Source organism: Oryctolagus cuniculus, chromosome 2 (assembly GCF_964237555.1).
Source record: "Oryctolagus cuniculus chromosome 2, mOryCun1.1, whole genome shotgun sequence".
NCBI lineage: Eukaryota > Metazoa > Chordata > Mammalia > Lagomorpha > Leporidae > Oryctolagus > Oryctolagus cuniculus.
In genome coordinates this window covers 175,316,059-175,328,287 of record NC_091433.1, presented here as the reverse complement: position 1 = coordinate 175,328,287, position 12,229 = coordinate 175,316,059, and the positions used below count along the sequence as shown (strand labels likewise).

Sequence of the window (12,229 nt, the reverse complement as noted above, 5' to 3'; positions counted from 1 at the left end):
GGAGCTGGATCAGAAGTAGAGCAGCTGGGAGTCCAACAAGCATTTGAGCTGCTGGCTTGGCAGCTGGCAGCTTAACCCGCTATGCCACAACGCTGGCTCCTTACTTCTTGATATTTTTTTTTTAAAATTTGTTTATTTTATTTGTAAGGTAGAATTACAGAGAGGGAGAAGGGAGAGAGAGAGAGAGAGAGAGAGAGAGAGAAAGAGAAAGAGAAAGAGAAAGAGAAAGAGAAAGAGAAAGAGAAAGAGAGAGATCCTCCATCCACTGATTTACTCCCCAAATGGCCACAGTGGCCAGAGCTGGGCTGATCCGAAGACAGGAGCCAGGAGCTTCTTCCAGGTCTCCCACATGGGTGCAGGAGCCCAAGGACTTGGGCCACCCTCCGCTGCCTTCCCAGGCTCATTAGCAGGGAGCTGTATCGGAAGTGGAGCAACCAGGACTTGAAACAGCGTCCGTATGAAATGCTGGCACTGTAGGTGGTGACTTTACCCGCTGTGCCACAGCACCAGATACTATTTGTTGATTCTTAAGAGACTTTTGCTGATTATGGTTGTTTTAATTTTTTTTCTCGTAGAATATGTGTAACATAAAGTTCCTCATTTCATGCATTTTATTTTTTTTTTAAACTTTTTTTTTTTTTTGACAGGCAGAGTTGACAGAGAGAGAAACAGAGAGAAAGGTCTTCCTTTACCGTTGGTTCACCCTCCAATGGCCGCCGCGGCTGGCGCACCGCGCTGATCCGATGGCAGGAGCCAGGTACTTATCCTGGTCTCCCATGGGGTGCAGGGCCCAAGCACTTGGGCCATCCTCCACTGCACTCCCGGGCCACAGCAGAGAGCTGGCCTGGAAGAGGGGCAACCGGGACAGAATCCGGCGCCCCAACCGGGACTAGAACCCGGTGTGCCAGCGCCGCAAGGCAGAGGATTAGCCTAGTGAGCCGTGGCGCCGGCCTCATTTCATGCATTTTAAATATATAGTTTAGAGGCATTAAGTGCATTCATTTTGTTGTATACTGTCCATCTCAGAATTTTTCTATTGTTCTGTTCACATTAAACATTAACTCCATTCTCCCCACTCCTCAGACCCTGGCAACCACCATTTTTTCTCTTTTTATAAATTTGATTACTTTAGACTCTTCATATAAGTGGAAGCATGCGACAAGTATCCTTTTATGTTTGGCTTATTTCTCTTAGCACAATGTCTTTAAAGTGTAGGATTTTTTTTTTTTGTAACTTAAGGTCCAAATATCAGATAAATGGTTCATTTTTTTTGTCTTTATTTATTTGAAAGAGTTACACAGAGAGAGGAGAGGTAGAGAGAGAGGTCTTCCATCTGATGGTTCACTCCCCAGATGGCCACAACTGCCAGAGCTGCGCCGATCCGAAGCCAGGAGCCAGGAGCTTCCTCTGGGTCTCCCATGTGGGTGCAGAGGCCCAAGGAGTTGGGCCATCTTCTACTGCTTTCCCAGGCCATAGCAGAGAGCTGGATTGGAAAAGGAGCAGCCAGGTCTCAAACCGGTGCCCAAATGGGATGTTGGCACTTCAGGCCAGGGCATTAACCTACTGCACCATAGCGCTGGCACCTAAATGGTTAATTTTTAAATTTATTTATTTGAGAGACAGACTGAGTTCCCATATATGCTGGTTCACTCTGCAGATACCTGCAGTGGCCCACAACTAAAGCCAAAGATGAGATCCAGGAACTCATTCTGAGTCTCCTATCTGGGCTGGGAGCCCAGTTACTCAATTCATCATCTCTGCTGCCTCGTGTCTGAATTAGCAGGAAGCTGGAGTTATGAGTGGAGCTAGGACGAAGACCCTGTGATCCAAGATGTGGGCATCTTAATTGGTGTTTAGCTGCTAGAGCACACGTTTACACCAGCCCCCTTTTTATTATTATGTTTCCATTTGAGAGACAGAGAATGTGCACACTCCCATCCCCTGGCTTCCCCTCAGAGACCCACCATGGCTGGGACAGAAGCCAGTAGCTAGAACCTGAATTCTGGTTTCCTACGTGGGTGACAGGAGCTCAGCTACTCTGAGTCATCATCACCTGCTGCCTCTCAAGGTGTGTGACAGCAGGAATCAGGAATGCAGCCAGACTCAAACCCAGACAGTTCCATATGGGATATGGACACCCCAACCAGAACCTTAACTTCTCAGCCCAAAGCTCACCCACGTAGCTTTTCATGGTATGCATTTCCCGTGAGTTTTTTGATGACCCCTTGTATTTACCCTTTGGCTCAGCTCTAATACTTTTAGGAAATTACCCCAAAGCTAATACTTCTAACATTATAAAAATATATGCATATTCATTGCATCATTATTGGTAATAGCAAAATATTAGAAGAAACTTAAAAACTCTACATAGCTGATTGCCTGGGTAAACTATTGGATATATAGGAATACACACAAAGATAAAAAGTAATGAGGATGCTCGCTTCAGCAGCACACATACTAAAAAAAGTAATGTGGAAGAGCTCTATAAATCAAAATAGTGATTTTCAGGATATCTTGTTAGCAAGCGTGTAGTTTGCTGCCTCTTGTATGAGAAAGAAATGCATGAGATGTGAGTGTCCTAATTGATGGCTTAACTGCCCAGCCAGATGCCCACCTCAGCCTTTTATGGTTTTATTTTTAAAGATTTGTTTATAGGACCGGTACTGTAGTGTAGTAGGCTAAGCTAAGCTACTACTAAACCTGCAGCACTGGCATCCCATATGGGCGCTGGTTCATGCCCTGGCTGCTCCTCTTCCGATCCAGCTCTCTGCTATGGCCTGGGAAAGCAGTAAAAGATGGCCCGAGTGCTTGACCTTCATAGAAGACTTGGAAAATGTTCCTGATTCCTGGCTTCAGATTGGCTCAGCTCCAGGTGTTGTGACGATTTGGGTAATGAACCAGCAGATGAAAGACCTTTCTCTCTCTCTGTAACTCTACCTCTCAAATAAATAGATAAAATCTAAAAAAAAAAAAAAAAAAATATTTACTTGAAATGCAAAGTTGGAGAAAGAGAGAGAGAGCAAGAGCAAGTGCGTGCTAACTCCCATCCATTGGATCATTCCCCAAATGGCCTGAATGGCCAGGGCTGGGCCAGGTGAAATCTAGGAACCTGGAACTCCATCTGGGTCTCTCACATGGGTGACCAAGGCCCAATCACTTAAGTCATCTTCGGCTGCCTTCCAGGTGCAGTACCAGGGAGCTGAATGGGAAGTGGAGCAGCTGGGACTTGAACTAGTGTTCATTTGGAATTCTGGTATCACAGGCAGAGGCTTAACCCACTGTGCCACAAGTCAGCCCCAGCCCTTTGTGTTTATATGTAGTTTGGCAGTTTGTAGGATAGTAACTTTCAGTAGTTGATTGTGATATCTTAATCTACTTGGCTTTTTTTAAAACTTTTTATAAAACTTACTTTATTATCAATTATTTTATCTATCCTAGTATCTCGGAAAAGGAAAGCCAAGAACTGGGAGGATGAAGACTTTTATGATAGTGATGATGATACATTCCTTGATCGTACTGGTCTGGTTGAGAAGAAGCGACTAAATCGAATGAAGAAAGCTGGGAAAATTGATGAGAAACCAGAGACCTTTGAATCACTGGCAAGTTTTGTTTATAGAAGTACTTATTTTTTTTTTTTCTTAAAAAGACTTTGTGTATTTGAGAGGTAGACTTACAGACAGAGAGAGGGAGAGAGAGAGAAAGGTCTTCCATCCACTGGTTCACTCCCCAAATAGCCGCATTGTCTGGAGCTGGGCCGATCTGAAGCCAGGAGCTTCTTCTAGGTCTCCCACATGGGTGCAGGGGCCCAAGCACTTGGGCCGTCTTCCATTGCTTTCCCAGGCCATAGCAGAGAGCTGGATCAGAAGAAGAGCAGTCAGGACTTGAACCGGAGCCCATATTGGATGCCAGCTCCGGGCTTAGCCTGCTACACCATGGCGCCGGCCCCTGTAATTTATATTTTTAAATAAAATAATACTGTATTTAAATCTTTCAACTGTTGAAGCATAAGCATTGAAATTGGTACTGAGGTGTAGTTTTTAATGCTCTGTATATTTGATGGTAATAAACAACTAGTCTTATCCAAGTTGTTGCTCCTAGAGACTTTCTTCCAGGCTAGTACTGATCCATTAATAAAAGTTTTTTGGGTATGATTTCACGCCTAAAAAAAGAACTAAAATTTCCAAGTTAAGGCATCTGAGGTAAGATTGACTAGTCAAGAAGAATCAAAGGAATTGTTAGGAGTATGGTGTGCTAATAATCAAACAGATGTCCTTCATGAAATTATTGTAAGGTGGCATGAATTAAAACTGTATTTAGTATGTTCAGAGCTTAAAACATTACCCAACATCTATCCTTTCTTTTCTTTTCTTTTTTTTTTTTTTTTTTCCCCAAAGATTTCTTTTATTTATTTGAGAGGCAGAATTACAGAGAGAGGGAGAACAGAGAGAGAGGTTTTCTATCCACTGTTTCACAACCCAAACAGCCACAGTAGCTGGAGCTGGGCCAATCTGAAGCCAGGAGCTTCTTCCAGGTCTCCCACATGGGTGCAGGGGCCCAAGTACTTGAGCCATCTTCCACTGCTTTCCCAGGCCTTCAGCAGGGAGCTGGATTGGAAATGGAGCAGCCGGGACTTGAACTGGTGCCCACAAGGGATGCCAGCACCACAGGCAGAGGCTTACCCTACTCTGCCACAGAGCCAGCCCCTATCCTTTCTATTGATCAATGAAGACAAATGCCTTGAACTCTTTCTTTTGTGTAAAATAGAGTGATTCATTCTGTTTAATTCTGAGTTTGTCAACTCAGAAATTTATTCAATTCAAATTGAATAAACAAATGAAAAGTGTTAACTCCATAAGAAGCCGATATGGTTCGAAAGAAGATTTAACATTTGCTAACCCTGTTGATTTGGTGTTACAGGTTGCAAAGTTAAATGATGCTGAAAGGGAACTCTCTGAAATTTCTGAGAGGCTGAAAGCCTCGAGCAGAGGTAAGGCGTTCGTCATCGTTTATTGAGCACGTGTTTTATGCAGTGCCCTGAACTGGACCCTGGCTACATTGGTTAGTAGGATATGTCCTACACAATATGGAGACTTTCTAAGGGGCCATATAACATTTTAGATCTAGAAAGAGCATTATAAATCATTTCATTTAACCTTTTTATGTATAAGATAAGGAAAATGAAGACCACGGAGACAAAATGTTTTCCCAAGCTCTCCCAGCTTTAACCTGTTTTGTATTCCGTGTATTAGTGATGATTTTTATCCAGCTGTATGTTAGTGAGCTCTGTGTGGAAGCCGACTGGACCATCTTTCTAAACGTGTTACCCTTTCTCGTGTAGCTCTATCAGAGTCGCCGTCTCAGGATTCTTTAGATGCATTCATGTCGGAAATGAAATCGGGAAGTTCATTAGATGGTGTGTCCCGGAAGAAACTTCACCTGAGAACTTTTGAACTGAGGAAAGAGCAGCAGAGACTTAAAGGGCTGATAAAAATTGTAAAGCCGGCAGAGATTCCAGAACTAAAAAAGTAAGTCCTAGTTATGTTTGGAATGTTACATAAGCATGGTAGCTTGAATTGTCCTTTAATAATTATGTAATAGAACAAAAGCAACCCTTACAGCAAGGGAGGGGCTGGTTTTTCCTGCCACGGGCCATGTGGATATTTATAACATTATTCGTGGGCCATGCAAAATTATTAATTTAAAAATTAGCCTGGTTTAGATTTATCGCATTTCCCTGTGGTTGCCTTGGCAGCGCCAGACCGAATGTTTCATAGGCCTTACTTCACAGGCCAGACATTCCCCACCCTGCCAGCACAGAAGGCAGTGGTTTCATACAGTTGCTAAAAACCTATTTCGTTTGTGAAATACAGACTGCTGGTAGATTTTCAGGGAAAACTGTATTGATTCCTGGTTTGTTGGAAGGCTCCAAAGATTTTTACTTAAGTCTTTTAAGTACATAATAAACTTCTTTAAATAACAATATGCTAAAAGGCTAATTTTTCTCATATAGAAAGACCTATAAATAATAATAAAGACCTTTAAATAATAAGTAGATATAATCACCCACTCAAGATAAAAATAGGAAAAGGGTATCAAGTGACAGGCCACAGAAAAAGAAATGCGAATGGCTTTTACCTATATAAAAATTGCTCCACCTCAGTCAAAAGACAAATACAATTCCTACAATGTAATACCATTTTTATCTATGAAATTGACAGATTCATTCTGTATGATAGTACACTGATGAGGCTGGGATGAAAAGGCATTTTCTTTTTTTTTTTTTTTTTTAAGATTTATTTATTTATTTGAAAGAGTTACAGAGAGGAGAGGCAGAGAGGAAGAGAGAGAGGTCTTCCATCCACTGGTTCACTCCCCAGCTGGCTGCAATGGCCAGAGCACACCAATCCGTAGCCAGGAGCCAGGAGCCTCCTCTAGGTTTCCCACATGGGTGCAGGGGCCCTAGGAGTTGGGCCATCTTCTACTGCTTTCCCAGGCCATAGCAGAGAGCTGGATCGGAAGAGGAGCAACTGGGATATGAACTGGCGCCCATATGGGATGCCAGCACTGCAGGAGGCAGCTTTATCTGCTACACCATAGCACCAGCTCTGAAAAGGCATTTTCTAACATTGTTGAAGAGCAAATTAATGCATTCCCTGTACTGGACAAACTGACAGTGTCTATCCTGATTACAAATGCAAATGCCCTTTGAACTGTTTCATTTCTAGGAATCTGTCCCTCATATTCTCAGGAAATGAAAATATATTGCAGCACTGTTTGTAGTAGTAAAAGATTAGAAATCACTCATGTTTATCAAAAGAAATGGGTTAAATAAGTTATAATAGGAGCAGGCATGTGGCACACACAGTAGGTTAAGCCACCACTTGGGATACCTGCATCCCATATAAGAATCCCTGGTTGAATCCTAGCTATTCCGTTCTTCTGATCCCTGATGATGTGCCTGGGAAACAGCAGATGACAGTCCAACTGTTAGGAAGACTTGGATGGGGTTCCTGGCTCCTTTGGCCTGGCCCAGCCCTGGCTATTGTGGGCATTTGGGGAATGAGCCAGCACAGACAATGTCTCTTTTTCTCTCTCTCTTTCAAATAAATAAATAAATACAACTTAAAAAAATAAATTATAATGTAATATATAATAATGCATGTATATATGTATTATGTATCTAGATATATGATAGAACTTTTTTAATACCCTGTAACTGTAAAAGAAAAAATGAGACGGCCGGCGCCGCAGCTCAATAGGCTAATCCTCCTCCTACGGCGCCAGCACACTGGGTTCTAGTCCCAGTCAGGGTGCCGGTTTCTGTCCCGGTTGCCCCTCTTCCAGGCCAGCTCTCTGCTGTGGCCAGGGAGTGCAGTGGAGGATGGCCCAAGTTCTTGGGCCCTGCACCCCATGGGAGACCAGGAGAAGCACCTGGCTCCTGGCTTTGGATCAGCGCAGTGCACCAGCCTCAGCACGCAGGCCGCGGCGGCCATTGGAGGGTGAACCAACAGCCAAGGAAGACCTTTCTCTCTGCTCTCTCTCTCTCACTGTCCACTCTGCCTGTCCAAAAATAAAAATAAAAAACTAAAAAAAAAGAAAAAGAAAAAATGAGGCAACTATTTAGGTGGAACCATTGTCAAGATATACTAAAAGCCAGGTGCAGAACAGTATGTATAACGGGTGCTGTCAAAAACAAACAAAAAAAAAATGGTGGTAGGAGCTGGCACTGTGGTGTAGTGGGTAAAGCCACTGCCTGCAGTGCTGGCACCCCAAATGGACACCAGTTCAAGTCCTGGCTGCTATACTTCCAATCCAGCTCTCTGCTGTGACCTGGGAAGTCAGTGGAAGATGGCCCAAGTCCTTGGGCCCCTGCACCCATGTGTGAGACCTGAAAGAAGCTCCTGGCTCCTGGCTTCAGATCAGTCCAGCCCTGGCTGTTGTGATCATCTGGGGAGTGAACTAGTGGATGGAAGACCTCTCTCTCTCTCTCTGCCTCTGCCTCTCTGTAACTCTGCCTTTCAAATAAATATGTAAATCTTAAAAAAAATGGTGGTAGGTGAAAAATAGGTAGGTAAGTGGACTACGGCCTGTGAATACATTGGATCTGTTTAGGTCAGAGTCCCTAAAACCTGACTCTGAGATAAGGATCCTTCTACAGATGATTTATTGAGAGAATGCTTTCACTGGAAATCTATATGGGAGTGGGAGAAGCAGGATAGAGCAGGGGCAAGAAACTGGGTAAAGATGTGGCTTTAGAGTCCAGTGCTGTGGCACAGTGGGTAAAGCTGCCACCTCAAGTGCCAGCATCTCATACGGGTGCCAGTTTGAGTCCTGGATGCTGCACTTCCGATCCAGCTCTCTGCTATGGCCTGGGAAGGCAGTGGAAGATGGCCCAGATTCTTGGGCCCTGCACCTGCGTGTGGGGCCCGGAGGAAGCTCTTGGCTCCTGGCTTCAGATTGGCACAATCCAGCTGTTGTGTCCATTTAGGGAGTGAACCAGTGGAGGAAGACCTCTCTCTCTCTCTCTCTGCCTCTCTCTGTGACTGTCTTTCAAATAAATGAAATAATTTTTTTTAAGTTTTTTTTTTGTGAAAGATTTATTTTATTTATTTGAAAGACAGCATTACAGAGAGAGAAAGAGGGAAAGACAGAGATCTTCCATCCACTGATTCACTCCCCAAATGGCAGATACCGGCACCCATATGGGACACTGGCACTGCAGGTGGCAGTTTTATCTGCTACACCACAGCACCATCCCCAATTCTGTAATCCTTTAACTTGATAAATGAGTCCCTCAGCATGCTCTACACTAGATGACATTAGTCCACATCCTTTAGAGTTTCCACTCCTGTCAGTCTGTGTGTTTCCTGGTTTTTCCTCTCTTTGGATACTGGCTTAGATGCTGTCTATGATGGGTCTTCAAAAGATTTGTGTAAATGTGTATGCTGAAAAACTATGCTCGAGCTTAAAATATATTTGCACCATAATAAACTCATCTTTTAGGGGCTGGCGCCATGGCTCACTTGGTTAATCGTCCGCCTTGTGGCACTGGCATCCCATATGAGTGCTGGGATCTAGTCCCAGTTGGTCCTCTTCCAGTCCAGCTCTCTGCTGTGGCCCGGGAGGGCAGTGGAGGATGACCCAAGTGCTTGGGTTCCTGCACCCGTATGGGAGACCAGGAAGAAGCACCTGGTTCTTGGCTTTGGATCAGTGCAGCACCGGCCGTAGCAGCCATTTGGGGAGTGAACCAACGGAAGGAGGACCTTTCTCTCTGTCTCTGTCTCTCTCTCACTATCTATAACTCTACCTGTAAAGTAAAATAAAAAAAAAAAAAACAGTCATCTTTTAATTCCATTTTCTGTGAATTTTTCAAAAATATATTTTTAAAAATATTTATTTATTTGAAAATCAGAGTTACGCAGAGAGAGAGGTCTTCCATCCGATGGTTCACTCCCCAATTAGCTGCAATGGCTGGAGCTGCGCCGATCTGAATCCAGGAACCAGGAGCTTCTTCCACGCGGGTACAGGGGCCCAAGGACTTAGGCTATCTTCTACCGCCCTCCCAGGCCATAGCAGAGAGCTAGATCGGAAGAGGAGCAGCTGGGTCTCGAACCCGTGCCCATATGGGATGCCGGCACTTCAGGCCAGGGCGTTAACCCAATGCGCCACAGTGCCAGCCCCAAAAGTGTATTTGTTTGAGAGGCAGAGCTCCCATCCACTGGTTCCCTCCCCAAAATACTGACAATAATCAGACCAGAGGCTGGAGCCTCAAGAACCAGGAACTCAATCCAGATCTCTCAGGTGGATGGCAGGGACCCAACTACTTGAGCCTTTCGCCTACCGCCTCCAGAGTCTATATTGGCAGGAAGCTAGATTCAGAAGCCAGAGCCAGGTATTGAACCCAGGCACTCCAGTATGGGATAAGACTTGGGAAAAGAAGTGGCAAGTGCGGCTTCATGATGGGGCAGGGCGGTAGTTTCTGATAGGGGTCACTGTGTGTCAGCAGTGTCAGTACTATCCTTACTCTGCACTTTGCATGGCTGTCCCAAGGTCCAAGTGAAGAAAGCATGGGGCTTTCTTCCTTGGTCTGATGTAGTTGTTCTAAGTTTTCCTCCTTTGGGATTTCTGCTGGTTAAGACACTGGTTAGGATGCCCATGTCTCACATCAGAGTGCCTGAGCTTGATGCTTGGTTCTTACACTGACTCCGGCCTCCTGCTAATACAGACCCTGTGAGCCAGCAGTGATGGCTCAAGTACTTAGGTTCCTACCACCCATGTGGGAGACCTGGATTGCATTCTTGTGTCCTGCTTCAGCCTAGCCCAGCCCCAACCATTGTGGGCATTTGGGGAGTGAACCAGTAGTGCCTCTCAAATAAATAAAAAATAAAAGTTTTCCTCTGTTTCCTCATGCTGTCTTCTCATTGTCACCTCTAACTACTCAGTGTTTTGTCAGCACAGCTGCCCTCCCTTTGGATTTGTTCTGTTCTCTGCACCCTTTTCGTATTTTCTACTTACTCTCTCTTCTTTTCGCTCTTCAGCATTAATCTAGTAGGCTTAGCATTTATAACAATCTCCAGCCAATGAGAATGTTGACAGGCTCACCGGTTGCAATGTCTCCCTGTTTCTTTGTTGTTATTCACCATATGGGATATCCTCTCCACCTGTACACACACTTTTTTTTCCGCATTTTTTCTGAAAGGCAGAGCGAGAAATAGAGCTCTTCCATCTGCTGGTTCACTCCCCAAATGCCTGTGACAGTCAGGGCTGGTATCCTGGGACTTTGTCCTGGTTTACCACTTAAATGGCAGGCACTTAAGTACTTAACCATCTGCTGTCTCTCAGGGTGTCCATTAGCAGGAAGCCGCATCAGAAATGGAGTAGCTGAGACTTGAACCAAGCACTCCAAAATGGGGTGTGAGTATCCCAAGTGGGGACTTATACTGCTGTGACAAATGCCTGCCACACACTTTTTTTTTTTTTTTTTTTTTAATTATTTCTGTGCTCAGAATTGTTATACATTATAAAGCGTTCTTTGGAGGCTGGTGGGTAATAGGACTTGATACCATGGATCCATCTCCTGCTGATAGGGTCATGCTTAGACATTTCCCTTCACCAGTGACCTTTGTACTGTGGTTATCATTGATGAATATGAAGTCACATAGCACATTGCAAGTGACTAGACTCAAGGAACAGCCTCATCTTGCCCTTAATAGCTCTGTCTATAGCAATCAGCACTGTCATTGTCCAGTCACACTCTGCTGGCTTGAATGCCTCTAATTATTATATGCTTAGAGATACTTGTTTTATGGTAGTTTTTGTTTTGCCAGAAATTTGTCAATGTCATGGTATTTTTAGATAAAACCTTGGAGTGATTGGAATAGATATGTATAACTTTTCTTTCTAGGACTGAAAGTCAGACTACAGGTGCAGAAAACAAAGCTAAAAAGCTTACATTGCCTCTCTTTGGTGCCATGAAAGGAGGAAGCAAATTCAAATTAAAAACTGGAACTGTAGGGGTAAGTTGTGAAGCAGTGTTAAATTTTTAGCTCTTGAGTTAATACTGAGCAAATTTTTCTTTGAAAAAAGCAAAAATGACTCATTCCAGAGTGATGTAAAAAATGACCATGGGCTAGTGTGATCACATCTTTCCCAGGACTTGGTTCTTGGGGTTTTTGTTCAGTTTAGAGTATCAAAACTTGGTGAATGGATTCATGCCAATCGATTTGCAAGTAATTGATTTGTAAATTATGATGCCAGTTTATTAATCTCTAATGAATGTTCCATTTAAGAATTGGCCTCCTGGTTTGGGCATTTGGTAATTAGCAAGACTGAATCTCATATCAAAATGCTTGGGTTGTGGGCTTTTTGTTTTTCATTTTACTTGAAATACAAACAAATCTTCCATCCACTGGTTCATTCTCCAAATGTCTCTAACAGCCAGGACTGGGCCAGGCTTAAGCCAGGAGCCTGGAACTCAATCTGGGTCTTGTATGTGGGTGGCAAAATCCCAAATACTTGAGCCATCATCCACTGCCTTCCAGGATGCACAACTACAGGAAGCTGGATTGGAAGAGGAGGAGCCAAGACTGGACAGGCAGTCTGATAGGGGACATGGATGTCCCTAGTAGCTATTTAACCACTGCACGGAATGCCTGCCCCCAGAGCGCCTGGGTTCGAGTCCAGGCACTGCTGCGGATTCCAGGTTCCTGCTGATGCACCCTCTGGGAAG

General features: G+C 44.2%; 1 protein-coding gene across 1 annotated transcript in view; it reads left to right on the top strand.

Moving 5' to 3' along the window:
- SLC4A1AP (solute carrier family 4 member 1 adaptor protein) overlaps positions 1–12,229 on the top strand; it is a 45,687-nt gene that overhangs the window by 16,627 nt on the left and 16,831 nt on the right. Inside the window, exons 6-9 of the mRNA XM_008254588.4 lie at positions 3,439–3,599; positions 4,918–4,987; positions 5,339–5,525; positions 11,405–11,516. Coding sequence (XP_008252810.2) covers positions 3,439–3,599; positions 4,918–4,987; positions 5,339–5,525; positions 11,405–11,516 — 530 coding nt within the window. The remainder of the gene's footprint in view (positions 1–3,438; positions 3,600–4,917; positions 4,988–5,338; positions 5,526–11,404; positions 11,517–12,229) is intronic.